Source organism: Lagenorhynchus albirostris, chromosome 2 (genome assembly GCF_949774975.1).
Source record: "Lagenorhynchus albirostris chromosome 2, mLagAlb1.1, whole genome shotgun sequence".
Classification (NCBI taxonomy): Eukaryota; Metazoa; Chordata; class Mammalia; order Artiodactyla; family Delphinidae; genus Lagenorhynchus; species Lagenorhynchus albirostris.
This window is the reverse complement of record NC_083096.1, coordinates 118,972,308-118,996,361: the sequence shown is the minus strand read 5'-3', so window position 1 is coordinate 118,996,361 and position 24,054 is coordinate 118,972,308. Positions and strand designations below refer to the sequence as shown.

At 36.6% G+C, this 24,054-nt stretch overlaps 1 protein-coding gene across 3 annotated transcripts in view; it reads left to right on the top strand.

Annotated features, from left to right (window-relative positions):
• AK5 (adenylate kinase 5) overlaps positions 1–24,054 on the top strand; it is a 239,594-nt gene that overhangs the window by 32,488 nt on the left and 183,052 nt on the right. For all 3 annotated transcript variants that reach the window (XM_060142523.1, XM_060142522.1, XM_060142521.1), the window contains one exon: positions 16,675–16,866. In XM_060142523.1, coding sequence (XP_059998506.1) covers positions 16,675–16,866 — 192 coding nt within the window. The remainder of the gene's footprint in view (positions 1–16,674; positions 16,867–24,054) is intronic.

Sequence of the window (24,054 nt, the reverse complement as noted above, 5' to 3'; positions counted from 1 at the left end):
TCCAATTTGGATTCCTTTTATTTCTTTTTCTTCTCTGATTTCTGTGGCTAAAGCTTCCAAAAGTATGTTGAATAATAGTGGTGAGAGTGGGCAACCTTGTCTTCCTCCTGATCTTAGTGGAAATGGTTTCAGTTTTTCACCATTGAGAATGATGTTGGCTCTGGGTTTGTCATATACGGCCTTTATTATGTTGAGGTAAGTTCCCTCTATCAGCATGCATCTTCTTTTGAAGTATTAGCTTCTTTCAAGCCACATATATGAAGATAACTTACACTTGAGAAAAAGATACCAGATTTTTCTTTGGACTGATACCAAAGCTGAAGGGCAAAAAAGTATTTCCATCTAAACTTCAAATAGAAATCTTCAATAATGGCTTTTAGTGGTGAATTTTCAGCCTGTATTCCACTCAGTAAGTCTGCGCATGGAGTATTAATGGAACTATCACATAATTTCTTATCTACTTTACATTCCCATATCAGTTAGCACTTAATATACTCTTGAATTTCATTTTCCTTCAAGAAATGCTTTTAAAAGATTCAAAAATGAGCTTTTTGCTTTAATATCTGAGTCACTTTTCTAATACTTCCTTTGAATGGATGCAGTATGTCTCAAAGCATAAAATCCTGTTGTCTAAAATCGGTAAGTCAGGGAGAAACTGCACTGTTCTTGCTTTATAAAATGAATATATTTTATCTTATTTGCTGCAACCAAAAATATACCCTGTATTTAGCTCTAACAGTTGTTTTTTTTTTTTTTTTGGAAAACTGATTGCTATGCAGTAAACCAGACAGGGATTTGGACCACATGATCATTAAGAATCCTTCCCTCTCTTCTTTGCGTCCATGAATTTAGAATGTAGTGGACAATATAAATGGGGTTTATGCCCACATACCAATGACAGGATCTCTTGGATAGTTATTCCTATTGTCAGTATTATGCATTTATATATTAAATATTTGTAAAGAGGCAAGTTATAGAGAGGCGCTGGTTTAGAAGTTGGCTAAGGGTGAGCAATAGCCACATGCTGAGATCTTCCACTTCAAGGTCTGTCTCTATGGTGATTTTCTTGGCTGGGTCTGGCAACATCAGCCAACATCATCATACAATTGTTTGACTGCTTTCTTAATAGATACTGCTTTCTGTGGTCTAATCAGTCCTGTGTCACATGCAGTAGTAATGAAGAGTGCAAAACCGACCACTATGAACCAGGCAGGAATGGCTCATCCCACAGGTGTAAGAACAGCTGTTGTATTTTTAGACTCTACCCATTTGTCTTCATTCCACTCTCCCCTCCAATGTCAGAAGGTCTTTTTGTTTTATTTCAGGGTCATTTGCCTAATGCTGGCACTACTGATTTCTCCTATTTCCTAAATGATCATTAAAATCAAGCACATCTATAAAGACAGTATTAAGAATAATGATCGTGTTTTACATTGTACTTTATTTGCCCTCTATTCATAAGGGGCACATCATTGTAGACAGTTCAGGTTCATTAGCTCTTCCATTAGTTGATCTGCTTGCCTTCAGTCTCTCCCTATCCAATCTGCCCCCTGCACTACCATTGGCATTCACTCTAAGGCACAAAATAAAACGTGTTACTTCCATGTTTATAAGATAAAACCCCAACTGCTTAGCATGGAAAGCAATGCCAGCCCATCTAGTCTTGGTTTACCTTTCCAGAACTTCAATTTCTGGCTCCCGATAGGATCCTAGTAAATATTAAGTGAATGAATAAATAAATGAATGAAGTAGATGCCTGCATAATCAAATTAGTGCTGGGGAAAAAATACCTTGGAAAAAATAGCATTATAAATTTACATTCATTTCCATATTGTCATCCTGGTATATATTAAATAAAACCTTATTCTTTTCCTCTTCATTAGATTCCTCCATCTTGGCAGCTTAATGTCCTCCAATTGCTTTTATTGAAATGAAGATTTGCACCATAAAAATCAAACCACAGAAATGTACTTTTCATAAACTAATGATATTTTTTTTGAAAACATTAATGATATACTCTGTTCAGCAGATATCATTAATTTGACGTGTGACAAATTATGAAAAGACAGGGTAACGTAGATAACTATTTAACTAAAGTAGTGGAAGCAATATGCATTGGACTGTAAGAGATCACCATTGGCCATGGAAATGGATAGAATAGAGTTTTGCAATGAGAAACGCCCAAACTATAAAAAATAAAGTTTCACATACTAGCTTTCTCCCTAAGTGAAACAAAACGATTACTTTCTTTCATTTTTGTACTTAATTATATTGATCCACTTAGGATTTTTATTGTTTTTATTTTACTTTTAAAGAGTCTACAACTTCATTAAGTTACTGTTTCAAGCACTCATGTCTATATACAGTGTTTCTTATAATATAAAGCAAAGGTTAAAACATAGTTTCCTGGGTCCCATCTCCAGAGCTTTTGATTCAGTAGAATGGAGTGGAGCTCATGAATTTGCATTTCTAACAAGTTTCCAAGGATGCCCATGCAAGGGCAGCTTGTGTAACAACTACTCTCTCAGTAACAGCTGTAGGGTCTTCTGCACATTGTTATCAGAGTTTGCCTCAGTGAAACAAATTTCATTTAATTCCTGTAATTTCACGCAATTGTAACAGTAATGGAAATCTGGAATGGCAGTTTTCTTGTAAAAAAGAACGCTAGGGAGAATACTTTAACTGACATCCGGTATTATAAGAATAGCCATATGGAAGAGGCCCTCCTCTTTATTCCCATATTTTTTTAAACATTGTGCTAGTCATATTGTATTATAAGTATTGTTTCATCTCAACTACTAAACTATAGCTCCCTAAGGTCAGAGAAAATGTCTTATTCCTCTTCCTAATCAAAGCCTAATACTCTGTACTGATCATTGGAAATATGAGAGATTAAAATGATATTTGGGGAACAAGCAAACCTATCCTTAGTCTACTAGTCCTCCACCATGATCCCTAAATCAAATACGTGCAGGGACAGCAACTAACAGCAAAAGAAATGTATATTATTATTATTATTATTATTTTTTGCGGTACGCGGGCCTCTCACTGTTGTGGCCTCTCCCGTTGCGGAGCACAGGCTCCGGACACGCAGGCTCAGCAGCCATGGCTCACGGGCCTAGCCGTTCCGCGGCATGTGGGATCTTCCCGGACCGGGGGGCGAATCCGTGTCCCCTGCATCGGCAGGCAGACTCTCAACCACTGCGCCACCAGGGAAGCCCAAGAAATGTATATTCTTTTACTGTGAAACTTTGTCTTTAAACCCAGTGGAGCCCAAGAGTACCATCTGAACCACAAGGAGAATTCCTTTCCTCTAGGCTATCAGCAGCTTAGAGCCTAGGACCAAATCAGGCCAGGAGACCTCCTCCAACCCTAATCCCACCCACTAAGTCTCAGATTGTCACAGTGTCGTCACAGAAATGTTCATCCAGAGAATGCCATTGGAGGAGAAGACAGGAAGTAGAGCCAGGAAGCCATAAATTGTGCCAGTGCTTAGAGGTGCCCAATGCAAGCCTTCTGAAAATTAAGTCCAGCCGATCTCACCAGCTGCACTAGAAAGAAGCAAGTTCAAAAAAAAAAAAAAAAAGATGAGCAACGAAGAGAAAGAGAAATGGAGATTACTTCTCAACCTCTTGGAAGTAAAAGAGAGGATCTTAAGTGAGAGAAACCATGCCCCTACCTAAGACTGTAGCTCAGTGAAAAGTCTTGCTCTGAGCAATTTTGGCCGCACCTTTCTCCTCAAAAGTGAAGAGAAGAGGATGAGGAAGAATGGAAGAAGAGTCTTGAACTTGCATTCCTTAGAGATTCACATTATCCTACTTCTTGTCCTTTTCTGTAAACCCAAGGGTCTTAATGTAATAGCTTAAGTCGTGGAGTTTATAACCAAGTTGTGTGCTGCAGAGCCCATGCATGTTAATTGGGAAAAGAGAGCAGACCGAGAAAACAGATGACAGAACTTCATATTTGCCAGGGTCCCAGTTCATCTGTTCCCGTGTCTAGAATTTTCTACATGTACATGTCAAACTTAATTTGGAGAGATTTCCAATCAAGACATTAATTGCTTCCCCTATCCTGGAAAAAAAAATTGCCTACCTGTTTAGATGGTCTCCTCTCTAGGAGGATGATGTCTAAAAGATTCTCAAACTTCATGCAAAATTTGGGTGTTGCATTCCTCTTAGGCCCACATGCTGGCTCTTCTCTATGAATTTCTGGTCTTTTGGAAAGACCACTCTTTCCTCCCCTTCTTTCTCTAGTTAATCCTTTCTTATCTTCAGATTTCAGCTCAATTGTCAGTTCCTCATAGGAGCCTTCCATGATCTCCATGATAAGTTTGGATCTCCCTATTATAATATTCTCATAGTAAGAGCTACTTACCACAGTTATAGATTTATATTTATCTGTGCGATTCTTTGATTAAAATTTGTCTCCTCCAACTGTCCATAAGCTCAGCCAGGGAAAGGACATACCTGATTTGTGGTCATTGTTAGTAGTCTTTGGTGTATAGAATAGAATCTAGCACATAGTAGGTACACAGGTTTTGAGTGTGCTGTTTGATGAATTATCACAAACTTGCTCCAACCGTTATATATTCTTGCTAACATTTGATATTGTTGGTCTTCTTTCTTAATTTTAGCCATTCTGGTGGGTACGTATTTCAATTTGCATTCCCTGGATTATTAATGATGTTGGCACCTTTTCAATTCATTAGTCATTTGGATATCCTCTTTTATAAAAATACCTGATCAAGTTTCTTGCCCATTTTTCTATTGTTTTCTCCTTCTCTTATTGATCTGTAAGATTACTTTTCATGTTTTCAAAACAAGCCTTTTGTTGATTATATGTGTTGCAAATATCTTCTTCCACTATGCAACTGACATTTTCATTCTCTTACTAGTCTATTTTAATAAATATATTAGTGTTTTTTAATTTTAAAGCCATCCAATTTATCAAACTTTTCTGTTATGGTTAGGGTGTTTTAGGCCCTATTTAAGAAATCCGTGTCTTCCCTAAGGTCTAGAAGCTATTTTCTTATATGTCACCTTCTCAAATCTTTATCATTTTACTTTTCACATTTAGATCTGAAAATCCATTTGGAATGAATCTTTGCATATCCTATAACGTAGGGAGTCATTGTTTTCCATATGAACATCCAATTGAGCCAGTACCATGTATTGAAAAGACTGTGCTTTCCTCACTTTTGTTGTAAATCATATATTTGGGCAGTGGATCTGATTCTGAGTTCTCTCTCTGTTCCAGTGGTTTACTGGTCTTCCTTAAAACCAATACCACAGTGTCTTAATTACTGTAGATTTGTAATAAGTCACACTATCTGACAGTAAGTTCTATCACTTTATTCTTTTTTTTCAAGATTGTCTTGAAGATTGCCTTGGCTATTCTTGGCCGTCTGAATTTCCAAATAAATTTCAGAGTCAATTTTTCAATTCCCATACACACATACACAAAGAAAAACCCTGCTTGAATTTAAAGATTACATTAAATCTATAGATCAATTTGGGAAGAATGACATTATGATATTGTGTTCCATTCATGAATGTGGCATATACCTCATTTTATTTAAATCTTTAATTTCTGCCAAAGTCTGTGTAGTATTCTTGTACCATTTTTCACTAGATTTTCCCCTAGGCAATTAAATGATTTTTTAATTATTTAACTAGCATTTTTATTTCATTTTAAATTGTTTGTTCTTAGTATATAGAAATAAAATTGATTTTTGTATACTGTCCTTCTAGGCAGAGACCATACTGAATATGCATATTTATTCTTATGGCTTTTAAATTCTTTTGGATTTTTTACACATACAATCATATTATCTCAAATGACTATTATATTTCTTTCCTTTCAATCCTGTGGGTTTTTTTTTTCATGTCTTAATTTACTGTCTAAAATCTCCATTACAGTGTTGACTAGAAATAATGATAATGGGCATCTTTATTTCATCTCAGAGGGAAGGTTTCAGCATTTCCCAATTAAGTATGATGCCTGCTGTAACTTCTATGTATTTATTATTTATCAGATTAAGGACATTCTCTTGAATTCCTAGTTTGATAAGAGTATTTATCGTGAAGGGATGTTAAGTTTTACCAAGTGCTTTTTTCATATTTAAGATGATCACATGATTTTTTTTTCTTTTTTATTCTGTTGGTTTGGTAAATAACAGTGCTTGATTTTTGAAAGGTAAACACATTTTTCATTCATGGAATAAACCTGAATTGGTCATGGTGTATATAATCCTTTTTATACATTGATGGATTCATTTGCTAATATTTTACTTAGAATATTTGCTTGCGTTCATGAGTGAGCTTGACCTATAACTTTTCTTTCTTTCAATGTCCTTGTCAGGCTTTGGATTCAAAGATTATGCAGACCTAATAAAATGAATTGGGAAGTATTTACTTCTTTATATTTAGTAGAAGGGTTTCTGTTAGATTGGTGTCTGATACAATTCACTAGTGAAGCCATCTGGATTCAGAGTTTTCTTTGTGCAAGAGTTTTGAACTGTGGATTTAATATCTTCCATAAATAAAGAGCCATTCTGGTTTTCTGGTTATTCTTTTTTTGGGGGGAGGGGAGTTGTGTTTTTCTAGAAATCTGTCCATTTCATATATATTTTCCAATTTGTTTTCATGAAGTGTTTCTTAATATCCTATTTTATCATCTTAATCGCTGTACGATAATTAGGGATACCTTCCTTTTTATTCTCAATATTTTGCCTTTTCTTTTCCTTGATTAGTTTCACCAGGGATTATCGATTTTATTAGTGTTTTCAAAGAATGAACCCTTAGCTATAATGTGTTTATTATGCATTTTAACTATGTATGTAATTTAATTTATGCTCTTATATTTTTCCTTTTTTAGTAGACCTAAAAGGTCTGATTTTTTCTTCTTCTTTTTTTTTAACCATTTTGAGATGGATGCTTAGATCACTAATTTCAACCTTTCTTTTTTCCCCTAATATATTCATTTAAGGCATTAAATGTCCCTGTAACTATGGATATAGCTACATCCCACAAGTTTTGGAATGTTATATATAATTTGATCATAATTTAATTAAAAATATTTTTATTTCCATTGTGATTTTTTTGACCCAGGAATTATATTGAAATGTATTGCTTAATTTCCAAACAGGGATTTTCTATTTATATTTTTATTATTTATGCAAAGTTTATTTCCGTTGTAGTCATTAAAGATAATCTGTGTGATCATTTGAAATTTGTTTAGGTTTCCTTTATGGCTCAGAATATGGTCAACTTTCTTAAATTTTCTGTCCGTATTTTAAAATTTTTGTGTTCAACTTGATGGTTATAGTTTATAAATATATATCAATTTGTTAATTGTATTAAACTCTTCTATAACCTTACTGATTTTTTTCCATATTGATTTTTTTGCCACTTGTTCTATCAGTTATTTGGAAAGATTTATGAAAATCTCCCACTCTGACTGTGTATTTGTAACTTTCTACTTTTAGTCCTGTCCAAGTTCAGTATACTTTGAGCATATATTATTGGGTAATGCAAATCAAGAGTTATTATGTCTTCCTGGATAATTAAACCTTTTATCATAATGAAATGACACTCTTTACCTCTAGTAATATTTCTCTCCCTAAAGTCGACTACTTTGTCTGATTTTTTTCACCTTTATTGAGGTATAATTGGCAAATAAAAATTGCATATGTTTAAGGCATACAATTTGACGTTTTGGTATATATATACATTGTGAAGTAGTCACCACAATCCAGCTCACTAACATAGCCACACTTCACACAGTTACAACTTTCTTCTTTTTTAAAAAAATTTTTTTTGTGATGAGAACATTTGAGATCTACCCTCTAAGCAAAGTTCAAGTACACAATACAGTACTATTAACTATCTGTGGTCACATTGCTGTACATTAGATCTCCAGAACTTATTCATCTTGCATAACTGATACCTTACACCCTTTGACCAACATCTCCCCATCTCCCCTCCACCCAGCGGCTGACAACAACCATTCTACTCTCTGCTTTTGTGGGTTTGACTGCGTTAGACTCCACATAAAAGTGATATCATGCAATATTTGTTTTTCTGTGTCTGGCTTATTACACTTAACATAATGTCTTCTAGGTTCATCCATGTTGTCACAAATGGCAGGTTTTCCTGCTTGTTTAAGGCTGAATATTTAGCTCTTTGTGTGTGTGTGTGTGTGTGTGTGTGTGTGTGTGTGTGTGTGTGTATATATAAAATACTAATTTTCTTTACCTATTCACTCATCAAGGGACTTTTAGGTTGTTTCCATATCTTGGCTATTGTAAATAATGCTGCAGTGATCAAGGGAGTGCAGATATCTCGTTGAGGTACTGATTTTATTTCCTTTGGATATATACCCAGAAGTGGGATTACTGAATTGAGGTAGTTCTATTTTTAATTTTTTTTGAGGAATCTCCATGCTGTTTTCCATCGTCGCTGAACCAATTTACATTCCCACCAACAGTGCACAAGGGTTCCCTTTTCCTCACATCCTCACCAACACTTATCTTTTGTCTTTTGATAATGGCCCTTCTAACAGGTGTGAGGTGATATCTCATTGTGTTGTTCTGTTGTTGTTGTTGTTTGTTTTGGGGGGTATCTTTTGCCACACTGCACAGCTTGAGAGATCTTAGTTCCCCAACCAGGGATTGAACCTGGGCCCCAGCAGTGAAAACGCCAAGCCCTAACCGCTGGACTGCCAAGGAATTCCCCCGTTGTGGTTTTGATTTGCACTTCCCTGATGATTAGTGATTCTGAGCACACTTTTTTTGTACCTGTTGGCCATTTGTATGTCCTCTAATGAGAAATGTCTGTTCAAGTCCTTTGCCCTTTATTTTGTAGAAAATGGATTGTTAGGCATTTTATTAATTTAAAAAATGTATTGAGGAATAATTGTATTAATTACAATTATATTAGTTTCAGGTCTACAACCTAATGATTCCATATTTGTATATACTGCAAGATGATCACCAGAGTAAGTCTAGTTAATGTCCATCACCATACATAGTTATAAAAATTTTTCCTCATGATGAGAACTTTCAAGACCCACTTTCCTAGTGGATACTTTCAATTGATATTTTGTTTCCTTTGCCCATTTTTAATTGGATTTGATATTTGTATGGTTTTACCAGCTTTCTATTGGTTAATGTTTCCATGGTATGTTTTTCCCATCCCTTTACTTTTAGCATTTCTGTGTCTTTATATTTCAAGTGTACTGCTGTATCTAGCACCTCTGATGCCCTACCTTATATTCTCTCAGCCCACCTTTCATTTGACCTTTGCTGCTGTGACCAGTTTTGTACCCATGTAATGCTGCCCAGGACAGCAACTCACTGACTTCCTGCCCTGAGATATACACATTGTGAAAGTGTGAAGGAGGCAGTGTGCCAAGCGGGTACTTTTGACCAGCAGGGGACAGGCTCTGATAAATAGAGGCTCCTCACACATGTCCATTTAGAAGAGCCAGCAGCATGGCATCCCAGTCTCTATCACAGTGACTAACCCAACACTGCACCTTTGCACTGGTTTGACCCCTCCTCTGCATTCTCCCCAGTCCCCACTCCTGCTTTCCTGCCTATGGCTGCTTTGATGCTACAAGACCACATGGCCTGAAAAACCTAAAATGTTTGCTGTCTGACCCTTCACAAAAAAAGTTCGCTGATTCCTGTTCTACAGATTATGACATGCATCATTAACTTATTCATGTCTTGTAGAAATCAGTACTTTTACCACTTCCTAAGCAAGACCTTAGAAAGGTTGAACTTCATTTACCTGCCTCATGACTCATCTCTGTTTTAAGTACCACAAGATACTTTTAATATTTTTTATATGGTCAATCTTCATTTAGGTTCACCCACAGAGTTATCATTTGATTGCTCTTCATTCATTCCTCTGGGCCAGATTTCTATCTTGGATCATTTTTCTTCTACCAGAAGAATATTCTTTAATATTTCCATTAGAGTAGAATTTCTGATGCGAATTCTCTCAGTGTTTGTTTGAAAATATCTGTATTTACTTTTAGTTTTTGAAAGATATTTTGACTGGATATTGAAACCTAGATGGGCAGTTATTTTTTATTGGCACTTTAAAGATGTCATTTCATCGTTTTCTGGCTTCCATTGTTTCTTTGGCAAATTTAGCTGTCTTGTTATTGCTCCTCTGAAGGTAATCTATCATTTCTTTTTTTCTGGCTGCTTTAAAGATTTTTTTGTGTGTGTCTGTCTAGGCTTTCAGCAGTTTTACTATGATGTGCTTAGATCTGAGTTTTTTCTTCTTGGTTTTTATATTGCTTCTTGAATCTGGGACTTGATATTATTTATGAGTTTGGAAAATTCTTAGCTATTACATTTTCAAACACTGCTTCTTCATTTTCTCTCTTCTTCTTCTAGAATTTTCTAAGCATTGTCTCATATGTCTCTGTTGCTCTTTTCTGTACTTTTCCTACCCCTCTTTCCCCCTTGCTTCAGTCTGGATATTTTCTCCTGAACTTTTAGTTCACTAATTCTGTTTTCAATGCCTAATTGGCTATTAACACATTTAGTATAATGAGGATATGGGATGATTCTAAATGGAATTTAGTCCTGTGAAGGCTGATTCACACAAACTCTGATGGTATAGCCCTTTAGGATTCCAACCAGGAACCTAAGTTGGGAGCAGCAGTAGTAGTTTCTAGAGCTCCTCCTCCATGGTAGGCTCCATATTCCAGTTTTTGTCCCCTCAGCCCCATAGTCCATTAAGAGCTTTGCCCGGAAATTATCTCCATGTTAAATGATAGTGAAGTCCAGGTATCTATCCTTTTTCCCTTTTTGATCTAGTCTAGCCTCTGCAATAATGGTGTATATTCAATAAATGCTTAATGGGTGAAAGAAATGATTTCTTTTACATTTTCCCTATAGGCAGAATTAAGAAAGAAAATTTTAGCCCAGTATTAGAAAGAACTTCTCAGTTATTAGAGTTATCCAGTTATTAGAGTATCCAGTAAGTTATCCAGTAATAAAACTGGAAAGTTATCCAGTAATGAAAGTTATTAGAGTTATCCACTACTGCCTCAAAAGTAGTGAGGCATCACAAAAAATGCTCACAAAGAACATTCAAGTTTAAAGGTTCAAGTTTAAAAATCACTTGTCAAGAGATTGTAGAGATGATTACAGGTTTGGCATTAATTTGGGCTAGATAACCTCCAAGATTTTCTCATCTCTTATTTCTGTGATTCCAGTTTTTGTTCCAACTGTGATCTTCTCTCTTTGTGGGTTTTTTTTTTTTTTTCATACTTTGCTTCTTGGTTTCTGACAGTGATCTGAACTATGGAGTGTAGGCCTTTGAACATGTCTTCATAAAGAATATGGCAGTCAAAAGCACTGACAGTTAAGAAGAGAGCTCACTAAAATAAGCTCACTTAGTAGTCTGATACTGTGAATAATACATCTTTGCTAATCAAAGATGGTCATAGGTTCTTATTAACAGAGTAATCATTCAGATAAGGGACTTTGAGAAAATGGATAGAGGAAGATTGACTTGTGCATATAATGACAGGGAAAAAAAGATTGATTTAGTTGATCCAATGGCAGAAAAAATATCAGCAATTGGGAAGTTTACTTCCATGTAGACAAAAGTGGTATCTTGGTCTTTGTTCTCATCTTTTACTTACTCACTCATTCATTCAATCGGCAAATACATTTTGAGAACATAGGCTAAGAAAAGGTATGCCAAGGATCCACTTCGTTTGGTGATACTTTTCAATGTTTCATGAGTGAATTTCATGAAAACTTTCTAGGTGCTTCACATCTTCTGGGAAAGAATGGTGACTACTTCTATTTTACATTTTTTGGGAAAAAACCATAAACAATTACATTTTTCTTTTAAAATTGAGCACTGTTGGAGAACGAGGGTCCTAATGAGTGGGCATGTGCGGGGGTGACTAGGAATCAGGTGATCATGCTTGTGGCTGAGATCACTGTTGAGCAGTCAGCCGGTTATCCCAGCTACCATGGAGGTCTCGCCTGTTCCACGTTTTAATTTTTTGTATCACTGGTTATATGCTGTTTAGTTTATACCAAGAAAAGACAGCAAGTTAATTACAATTATAAAATTAAATAGCTTTGCAGATTCACTTCAAAGTCATCTATATCAGACCTGAAGTTGCATTCATTGATCAAAAATCTTAGATATAAAAAATATGTTAAAAAATAAATATCAAATAGGTAGGAATAATTTTTAAATGGGCAAGAACATTACATAGAAAACTACAGAGCTCTGCAATAAAAAGTATTGGGAGAAATTAAAGAAACAACAGCAACAACAAATACCTTAGATATTCTACTCGTTTCCTATAAACTTATAACTGCTTTTTTTAAAGTCTATTAATTAAAATAAAATGCAGTTTTATCAAAGTGTAAAAAAGTCTTTTATAAATTTCAAGCTAATTTCAAAAGCCAATTCTAAAAGAAAAAACATAGTGATGATTACATATTTAAGTCTCCCCATAACCTCATTGTGTTAAGTAGGGAGAAGCACATACATTGCAGTCTGAAACAAAACACAAAATGTATTAAAGTATAGCATTTAATTTGTTTAAACGCAAAATGCAAGAATTTCTAAATGCAGGTTTTGCCTGCATTCAACACTGAGCTAGTAGTTGAAGTTTTTTCCATATTTTAATATACAATATGACCAAACCAAGAACAATATAATGTCATTTTAATTTTTTTTAATAAATTTATTTTTATTTATTTATTTTTGGCTGTGTTGGGTCTTTGCTGCTTCGCACAGGCTTTCTCTAGTTGCGGCCAGCAGCGGCTACTCTTTCTTGTGATACGAGGGCTTCTATTGTGGTAGCTTCTCTTGTTGAGGAGCATGGGCTCTAGGCGCGCGGCCTTCAGTAGTTGTGGTGCATGGGCTCAGCAGTTGTGGCGCACGGGCTTAGTTGCTCCACGGCATGTGGGATCTTCCCAGACCAGGGCTCAAACCCGTGTCTCCTGCATTGGCCGGCAGATTCTTAACCACTGCACCACCAGGGAAGCCCTGTCATTTTAATTTATTTGTCAAAAATTGTCTTCTCCCTTATATGCTATTCAAAGTAAATTTAAAAGGATGTCATTTGTTATGTTGGGTAAGACTGAATATTACCAAGGATTTTATTTAATTTGAATTTTGCATTATAATATTTGATAGTATAAAAGTTTTAACTTCAGATAATCTCTTTACCATATATCACACAAAAATTACAAAGTGATTTTTAAATTGTTAAGGGTTCTCAAAAGCTACTTAAAAGTGTTTTATGGGACATATTAAACTACTGAGATGGGAAGGGAAAAATAGTTGAGAAAACTGAAGTTCAGAGATATTGAACCTTTTGCCCAAGGACAAATGACTAATAGCAGATTCTAGATATAAAATCAGGATGATCTGATTCTAAAATTCATGCTCTTAATCACTTATGCAAGTATGTGCCTGTGCTTACACAGTGGCAGTGGGAACTGGGGGAAGGGGAATCTGAATAGTGTTTCAAGACCAAACTCCACAGTCCATGGTGATAGCTCTGAGAGAGTGAAGTTTTGATAAGGGTTATAAATGATATTAAGATTTCTAGCTGAGAATTCAAAAAGATACAATGTTCATAGCAGCGTTATTTATAGTTGCCAAGGTAGGGAAGTAACCTAAATGTCCGTCAGCAGATGAATGGATGAAGATGTGGTGTATATGCCACTTGCAGCAACATGGATAGACTTGGAGGGCATTATGCTAAGTGAAATAAGTCAGACAGAGAAAGGTAAATGCTATATGATATCACTTATATGTGGAATCTTAAAAATACAACAAACTAGGGAATAAAACAAAAAAGAAGCAGACTCACAGATATAGAGAACAAACTAGTGGTTACCAGGGGGAAGGGGGGAGGGGCAATATAAGAGTAGGGAATTTTAAAAGGAGTTATTATGGGATTATATGAAATCACATTTGTGAAACTTTTGAAAATTGTAAAACACTATAGAATTTAAAGAATCTTTCATTCAGGGCTTCCTTGGTGGCATAGTGGTTAAGAATCCACCTGCCAATGCAGGGAACACAGGTTCGAGCCCTGGTCCGGGAAGATCCCACATGCCACAGAGCAACTAAGCCTGAGCACCACAAATACTAAGCCTGCTCTCTAGAGCCCACAAGCCACAACTACTGAAGCCCGTGTGCCTAGAGCCCGTGCTCCACAACTGCAATGAGAAGCCTACGCATCAGAGCGAAGAGTAGCTCCCGTACCTACTCACCGCAACTAGAGAAAGCCAGCGCACAGCAACAAAGACCCAACGCAGCCAAAAATAAATAAATAAATTTATTTTTTTAAAAGAATAATCTTGGGGCTTCCCTGGTGGCGCAATGGTTGGGAGTCCGGTTGCCGATGCAGGGGACGCGGGTTCATGCCCCAGTCCGGGAGGATCCCGCGTGCCGCGGAGCGGCTGGGCCCGTGAGCCGTGGCCGCTGAGCCTGCGCGTCAGGAGCCTGTGCTTAGCAGCGGGAGAGGCCACAGCAGTGAGAGGCCCGCGTACCGCAAAAAAAAAAAAAAAAAAAAAAAAAAGAATAATCTTCAATTAAAAAAGTTTTAAAAAAGACTTCTAGTTGAGAGATTCAGGAAAGTAGTGTTGCTACCATAAAAATAAATAAATAAAAAAATACATATATAAGCAAGATGGGAATTTCATTCAGGTAAAAACGTGCTGGAACTGATTTGGCCTTGCTGAGTCACACGTAATAAATATTAAGACTTTCAGGGACTTCCCTGGCAGTCCAGTGGTTAAGGCTTCGCCTTCCAGTGCAGGGGGTGTGGGTTCAATCCCTGGTTGGGGAGCTAAGATCCCACATGCCTCACGGCCAAAAAACCAAAACATAAAAACAGAAGCGATATTGTAAAAAATTCAGTAAAGACTTTAAAAATGATCCACATCAAAAAAACTTAAAAAAAAACAAGACTTTCAGGTAGAGCCGTCATATAAGCATTTGATCATATAGGATGTAAGTGCTGTTGAAAGTCAGTGCTGAAAATGTACATTTGGAATCCATCAACAAAAGATAGGTGGTTGAAACCAGAACAGTGGAAGGGAGCTGAGAGAATAAGAACCTGGAGAGGGAAAAACAAAAGAAAACATTATCTAAGGCTCATAAACATCATTATTTGTGTTACATTTTTAAGGAAAAAAATTTGAGCAAAGAGAAAAAAAAATACAGAACAAAAAGTTAAATGAGAACCAGGACAATATAGAATCATGACAACCAAGAGATATTAAACATGGCTAAAATTTGTTGAGCACCTACCATTGATCAAGTTTGTGCTGATCTTATTTAATCTTTATAATAACTCAGGGAGGAGGTTCATGTATCTCTTTTGACAGATGAAGATATGGAGGCTTAGTAAAGTTAAGCCATATGCCCATAGCTCAGCTGATAAATCCTAGGGCAAGAAGAGTAATCCATGTTTCCCAGACTCCAGGGTCCATTTTCTAACCAGTAGTCTCAAGAGTGCACAAGGCAAACCACTGTAGTGTGGGAAGAAAATGTTAAAATTACGATTATCATATGTCATCCTTTAAAAATTGTATTTTTGTGTGTATTTTACAACATACATACTATTATACAATATATTACATACGTACATATGTATGTACGTATGTAATATATACAATATATTAGTATGGTAGTACATGGCTATCATACCTTCATGCATAATTTATAATTTAATAGGTATATATTTATTGAGGTAGATGCTCAAATAATTTACTAATGTGAGGATACAATAAAAAATTTTTGGAGATCATTTCTTTAAAGCGCTATGCAAAACTGCCTCTTTTTCTTGTCCCATTTTCAACGAGAAAATACATTCACTTTAAATGATCACGTTATCTTTTACATACATTACTAGTTCTAATTGAGTTAAATAAAAACTGTTTAGTTCATAGGTTCTTTTCATGTTATTCCTTGGTATTTTCAGAAATTTATGAAGGCCTTTGAGCCATTTGATTCTTTGTAATAGTGGAGGGAACACAGACCATAGACCAGACAGACCTGGGTTCAAGTATCACCTTTGACCTTACTGACCATGTGACCTCAGACAAGTACTTAATTTCTCAGAGCCTCAGTTTGCTCATCTTTAAAATGGAGATAATATTTACCTTGCAGATTGTTGTAAAGTTTAGCAACAGCATAAGGAAATAACTTAGCACTGGGCCTGGCATACAGTACATACTTTTAAAAGGGCAGCACATAGTAATAATAGCAGCAGTACTTGTTTACTGTAGAGAATATCTGTAGCTCAATAGTCATTTCCCCTCTAAACAGGTCACATCTACCTTTGGCAGAGTTTGGCCTATATTGATCTTAACTTGAAATTTGAAAACTTATTTGAGAATAGGCAAAAAGTATTTTCCAGAAATTTGGAGGGCCACTGTACACGACTCTGTGAGTTGAAGTATACCATTTACATGGACTGTAATAGCAATAGCTCCTCCTGGCCTTGTGTGGAGCCGTAGCCCTGGAAATATGCTGGCAAAAACATAGAGGGTCAAAAATATGGCAGTCTCCACAGACCCAGAAGAGAGAAATGCCACTGCCCACACTCACATTGGTTGGTATGTTGAATGCCTGTCTACTTGTTTGATGCTCTCCACAGATCTGTACTCCTGACTTGGTGGTGTTCCTGGCCTGTACCAATCAGAGGCTCAAAGAAAGATTACTGAGGCGCGCAGAGCAACAGGGGCGGCCTGATGACAATTTGAAAGCTACCCAAAGGAGACTAATGAACTTCAAGCAGAACGCTGCTCCATTGGTTAAATACTTCCAGGAAAAGGGGCTCATCATGACAGTAAGTTAGATATAATTTACATGTCTAGTACAAGAGTGATCTTTCAGATTTCTAATTATCCTATGTTCTTCTCATTTAGAAATAACTTTTACCTTAAAAAAGTGACTTTTCTTGGGTGGAGATCCAATGAAAAATAATTGGTAATTTTGACCTGATTTGCCTTTATTAAGCCGTGATGGTAAAAGCACTTTCACTTTAGTTTAATTGATTTTACAAAAAATGATAAATTTTAACCTTGGCTAGAATTCTGTGGCCCACAAATTTTAAAGTATTTTTAAATAATTTTTTGATCATTTTAAGCAATATTGGCCCAGTTTCTCAACTCTTCTGTCTTTGAAAACCTAATAAAATTGATAGGCTTATAAACAGAATTGATACAGTGTTATATTAGACTTAAATTGTAAGTTAGACTTTATCATAGGTTACCACATAAAAAAATGAGATTTTGATGGCCCAAAAAGTTATTAAGCATTTGACTTGTCATAAAGAAGTGATATTGTCTCAAAATGGAAGGCATCGATCTTTCTGCTCCATCGATACAATGCAAATATTAACTTTGTTCATAAATTGTTTGTTTTGTGGTTAATGATACTGAATGTGCCAAAGAAGGATGAAGCTGAATCACTGGTTAGTACAGTTATTAGAATACAGGAAGCTGAAGGTGAAAACTTAGCTAAATTTACGGTCCCCACACATCAGAGATTCAATTATGGAATAGAGGAGACAGAGGATCGTTGGCCAGCTGAGGCATTTTGCAGAAGAAGACACTAAAACCAAAGCAGCTTGGGGTGCTCCGTGGTGGTAGCAGACTTTGGCATAACCCTCCTTTCAGCCCTTAGCTCTTCTCACGAGACCAGAGATTCTTGTCTAGTGGGGCTACAAGCTGTGCAGAATCTGATGAAAGGGATACATGCCCATCCCAATAAAATGCACATAAGATGCTTTCCATAAATTTTAGGTAAATCTACTGAAGCCCATCCACAGAGCTCCTATGACCTAACAATTTACTGTGTTAAAAATCTCTTCATTAGCCTAAAGTGCCCTTAGATTGAAAGAGACAGTCAATGACATTTGAATAATAATCTCTTTGCAGTCTTTTTATCACTAAAGAAATATTTATTAGAATTTGCCCTTTGAGTCAAAGTTGTCATGTCAGAGAATTATAAATCTGACATGAAAGTTGTCCACAATGCCAGAGTCCATTTATGGTCTAAAAGAGACATTGAGTGACATGAAAGATTCAAGAAAATCAGGGTGGATGTTTCTCTGGCTCTTTTTTGTTGGGGTTGTTGCTTGTTTCTCCTGGAAATTAGCAATGCTGACTTCTGTGTCGTGTCATAAAAATAGAAATTTACCCTACAGACAAAAGCCCAACTGCAAGCTGCAGAGCCAGAGTTTTAACTGATGTTTGCAAGGCTTAAAGGTATTACCAGAGTGTCTCTGATTACTCCCTGCTTGTCACGTTCATCATCACAAGCAGAAGATATTTCCCAAATGAATGCAGAGTGGGGACTGTTAATCTACTAATATTTTGCATGGAGGTGAAATGCCATTGCCTCTAATTGAGGGCGTCAATAACAATGCGGATGACAGCCTGTAACCTCCCTGCTAAACCCCGATGAGCTTTAAGATAAATGCCTCTAATTACTGGGAGAAGACTTGCAGAAGGTGACTTGAAAGGTGACTTTCAAAAGTCACCTTTTGAAAATCGAACACAAACACAGGCTAAGCTCTGGGAAATGTCACTGGAAATTTTAGTCTGACAAAAGAGTGAGTGCAGTGTCCTGAAGCACATGTCCTCCTTCAGAACCTGGATCATAGGTCGCTCTGGGAATTAAAATATACTTGGTAGCATTTCTGCTTTTAAAGATGCGTTAAATTATTAAAACGGTTATCCTGATTAATCAAAAACATATTAAGATTTTAATAAAAATCTGGGAGTTAATAGATTAAACCCAAATATTTCCTTTTCTCTGTAATTTTTTTCTTTTGCTTCTACCTGCCCCTCCTAATTGATTCATTTATTCATTCAGTAAATATTTATTGAGAACCAGTGGGTGCCAGACCCTCTGCTAGGTGCTAGGGGTGCAATGCTAAATAAACAAAAGGTAAGGATCTTTATTTTATTTCCTGACACACTTCAAACTCCTAGAACAGTGCCTCTCTGGTACATAGTACGTTGCCAGTAAATGAACAGAGCTTGCAGTCTATGGGGAAACAGATATTAAACAATGAGTTATCAAGTGTGATGACTGCTGTAAAGGAGAATGTACAGGGGGGCCTCACACATATGTCGTGCACTACAGGAATGCCCCGTAGTGAGTAGAACAGACTCTCTCCGCCCGCGAGTAGGATTCATCATTGATTTTGGTGTGAGGTTCTTAAAGACCACAGAGACCACATACCTCTCAGTCCAGGTGAGAAACATTATCTTGGGGCTCCCCTTCCCTAGGGATTTAGAGTCTGAAACCCTTCACCTGGAATCTCAGCTCCACTGCCGTTTAATAAATTCATGGTGCTCTAGGACTCAGTCTCTATCTATAACTTGGAGATGATGTTACCGACCGCATAATGTTGTATGGGTGAAATGAGACAATGCATGTAGCCTGGCAGACGATGGCAGCACAGAGGTCATGGTTCGGATGCACCATGTAGCCACATTGCCTGGTCCAGATTCCTGCTGCATCACCTACCACCCGTGTGACCTCCTGAAGGTTACTTATCTTGTCTGTGACTCAGATGCCCGACCCATGCAGTGGGTATGATTATTGGTCCTACCTCAGTGTAATTGTGTGGAGTAAGTGGATATCAAGTGCTTAGAACGGTGCCAGGACTGTTGTAAGTGAAATATAAGTGATTGAAATTATTTTGTAATTTTCGTATTTCCTCCTTTTTCTTCCTTCCACCTCTAATGACCATTTTTGGAACCTACAATTACCACTAACAAATCCGTGCTCTTGGAGGGTACTCTGTTCCCTTTTCTCCCATAGATAAGTGCAAAATGAAGAATTTAGATTTTAAAAACTTTTCCCCAAATTCTCTTTTTTTTCTTTAAAAGTGTCTGTTAATCAGTTAGAAAATTGTCCCAGTGTTTTCTTTGACTTCTTTATCACCCGTGTAATCAAGCTATATAATGGGTATGTGTCAATATGGTAGCTGAACTGTAACAGAGGTCAGCCCATTCCTTTTTCTTTTTCACTTCAACATTAACTGTATCGGTTGGCAGATTTGACTGAAGAACAAATCCAGTTTGAAGACAAAACCTAATCAAAATAGCCAGAAAAACAGGCTGTTGCCTGAATACTGTATCTTATTGACATGGTTCCCATCACATGGACTGCTTCACTTTTATTCTTTTCTAATAGTTGTCTGTATACAGTCATCCATGCAAGTATGAATTCTCATCATGTCTTTTACAGCTTTTTGCTCCTAATTAAAGATTAGGATGCTGTGACTTCCCAAAGTTTATCAGAAGTTTTTCTTTGAAGTTTGTTTTAGTATTCCTGGGACTAGGAAAGCTACTTATTTGGTCTTACTGAGTAAACTATGTCTCATGACATTTTGGAGCTCTTGGATTTCGTGAAACTGTATAAAAACCCCAATAATGTGTCTGCTTAGAGATAATTTTTTATCTTTATTTTATTTTATTTAGCTTTTGTTTTAGTCATCTTCACAAGGTGGAACACTTTTTAAAGAAATAGTGGGAATTCCCTGGTGGTCCAGTGGTTAATACTCTTGTGCTCTCACTGTGGAGGGCCCTTGTTCGATCCCTGGTCAGGGAACTTAAAATTCCGCAAGCCGTGCAGCATGGCCAAGAAAAAAAAAAAGAAATATTATTAGTTGAAACAGTTCAAGTCTTTACAAGCTTGATGAACTCTTTAAAAAATATATGCTGTTTTGTTTATATTTTTAAGAAAAGGGTCTTTTTAGATGCTTGAAAAATAATAGGGTAAGATGTAGTGTTTATGTTATTATTTTCCAGAATGTATGTGCCATTGGATATTCCACTCAGCTGAAACAACACTCAACTTATCAGGGAAATGGTTGCACACTCATGTGCATTGAACAAATGCTACCTAATGTGGATGACAATCAGTGAAGGTCCACATTTAGTTTTAGACTGTGAAGTAAGCTGATGGTCATTTTTCTTCTGGACTTTTTATAGGAGGAAGCAAGAGAAGCATAACTTAAAAATGAGAAGTAAGCTAGAGTCATAGGATGTATGAAGAGGCCTACTAACTAATACTCTGCTTAACTGACTGGATCTCTTCAGCCAGGAAATGTGAAAGATGTTAAGACAGGATTATTTCTTGTTCACCAACACCAATTTTCCTAGGGAAGCAGGTGAGGGACTAATTATAAACCATCTTAGCATATAACAAGGCCACATAGGCCAGTGATTCCCTAATTTCAGTAATTAATAGATCGGGAAAAAAATTTTAATGGGGCTAAGATGAAGTTGGTTTTTTTTTAAAGACTTTATTTTTTTAGAGCTGTTTTAGGCCCACAGCAAAACTGAAAGGAGGATACAGTGATTTCTTGTATTCTTCCTGCCCCTACACATGCATGGGCTCCCCCATTATCAACATCCTCCACCAGAGTGTTATATTTGTTACAGTTAATGGACCTATATTGACACGTCATAATCTCTCAAAGTTCATAGTTTACCTTAGGGTTCACACTTGGTGTGGTGCATGCTATGCTTTTGGACAAATGTACAGTGACATGTACCCATCATTACAATATCATATAGAGTATTTTCACTGCCCTTAAATATCTCTGTGCTCTGCTTGTTCATCCCTCACCCATCCACATCCCCCAGCCTGGCTCCTGGCAACCACTGATCTTTTTACTGTCTTCATAGTTTTACCTTTTCCAAAATGTCATATGGTTGGAATCTATATAGCCTTTTCAGATTGGCTTCTTTCATTTTAGTTTCCTCCAATGGCTTGATAGCTCATTTTTTTGGAGCACTAAATAACATTCCATTGTCTGGATATACCACAGTTTATCTATTCACCTACTGAAGGGCATCTTGGTGGCTTCCACGTTTTTGCAATTATGAATAAAGCTGCTGTAAATATCCATGTACAGATTTTTGTGCGGACATAAGTTTTCAGTTCATTTCAATAAATACCAAGGAGCATGTTTGCTGGTAAGAGTATGTGTACTTTTGAAAGAAACTGCTGAACTGTCTTCCAAAGTGACTGTGCCGTTTTGCATTCTCAGCAGTAACACATTTGGTGTTGTCAGTGTTCCAGATTTTGTCCATCCTAGTAGGTCTGTAGTAGTATCTTGTTTTAATTTGCATTTCCCAAGTTGACTTTTTAAAAAATTTTACTAAATGAGGGCATTAGAAAGGAAAAAAAGGTCTATTATTGCCATTGTTTGAAAGGGATATTTTTAGCACAAAAAAATTAGGAATAACGTAGCTCCAAATAAAGTCTCTAAACAAATCTGTTTGACTATAAGAAAAATTCGCAACATTTGCCTTATTTTTGTCATTTTGTTATCATAACAAAATATCATATCATAAACTGGCATCAGTTCTGGGGAACCCCTGGCATAGAAAACACGTCCTTGTCAAAACCACACTATTAGTGATTCACAAGGCATTGTCCCTGAGCCCCCAGATAACCCCATTAGCACGACATTTGCTTAATCTGCCCCTATGACTTCCTTCAAATTTGAGAATGCGCCCATGGTGTATTTCAAATTTACCACTGAAACGATGTAATTCCCATCCCACCAGGCACTCCTAGCCAGAGAGAAAATAAACAGAAATAGTAAAAGTTAATTTAGACAGAACTGCTGAATAATTATTTCTTAATTAACTTCAGTTTTCATAGGCATCAACACTAAGATTTTAAATACAAGTACACTTATTCCTAAACTCCTAGTGCACAGCCATTGGTTAATTATCGCCATCTCCACTAGCATCACTGCATGGGGTGGTAGGAAAGAAATCTAAACAGCACAAGCCCTCTGTAAATTCAGCAGCCCACATAAACAGAAGAAAGGCAATGAAAATACCCGATAACAGTTTACTCAGACAAACCCATACTCCTAAAATTACTAGGAGGAAAATTCTCTTATTGCATCCCAATGCTTGAGGTTGATAAATTTGTAATACGTAACATAATGAAGCTATATTTCCTTTATATAACATCACTGATTATATGCTGTTTAAGCATTCATTGTTACATAACCAAAAGCCCCCACTAATTCCTATTTGGTGGATTTAGTAACTAAGATAGAAAATAGTCAGGGAGAAGTTTTCAAAGGTTAATAAATAGGAAAGGCTATGGGGGTATTCTGTAAGATATTTGCTTGGGTGATGATGGTATATACATGCACCCGGATATATGGCCCTCTGAATTGTTTTAAATTCAAAGTACTTTTTCATACAGATGAAATTATTTCCAAAACAGAACAGACTCACAGATGTAGGGAATGAACTTATGGTTACGGGGGGGGGAGTGAGCAGGAGGGATAGATTGAAAGTTTGGGATTGACGTGCACACACTGCTATATTTAAAATAGATAACCATGCAACTTCCCTGGTGGTCCAGAGCATAAGACTCTGCGCTCCCAATGCAGGGGGCCCGGGTTCGATCCCTGGTCAGGAAACTAGATTCCACATGCATGCCACAACTGAAGATCCCACGTGCTGCAACTAAGACCTGGTGCAGCCTAAATAAGTAAATAAATAATGAAATAAATATTTTTAAAAAGACAAAGGAAAAAATATATTAAAAAAATAAAATAGATAACCAACAAGGACCTACTGTAAAAATAAATAAATAAATAAATTTTTAAATTCAAAGTATTTTAAATCTAGTTGACAGTACTTTCTGGCATCAAACCTAATACTGATAGAGCCTCAGTGTGAAGCACCCCAAAGAAACATGAGAAATACCCATTTTTGGCTTGACTTAAGAGCAACTTATAAGGAATCACACTGTCTGGGCAACAGGCATTTATCAAATCCTACTGTGTGCAAAGCTGGCAAGACAGCGCTGCCCTAGAAAAAGTACCATGGCCTACTTTAGGAGGGTACCATCTCTGGGTTAGTCAGTGGGACCCATTTAATTTACCTAGTGACACAGACCTTTGTATCCTGGCTTTAAAATTCCAGAACTAAATTGAAAAGTGAATCTGATTACTTTCATAACTGTCATTATTGTG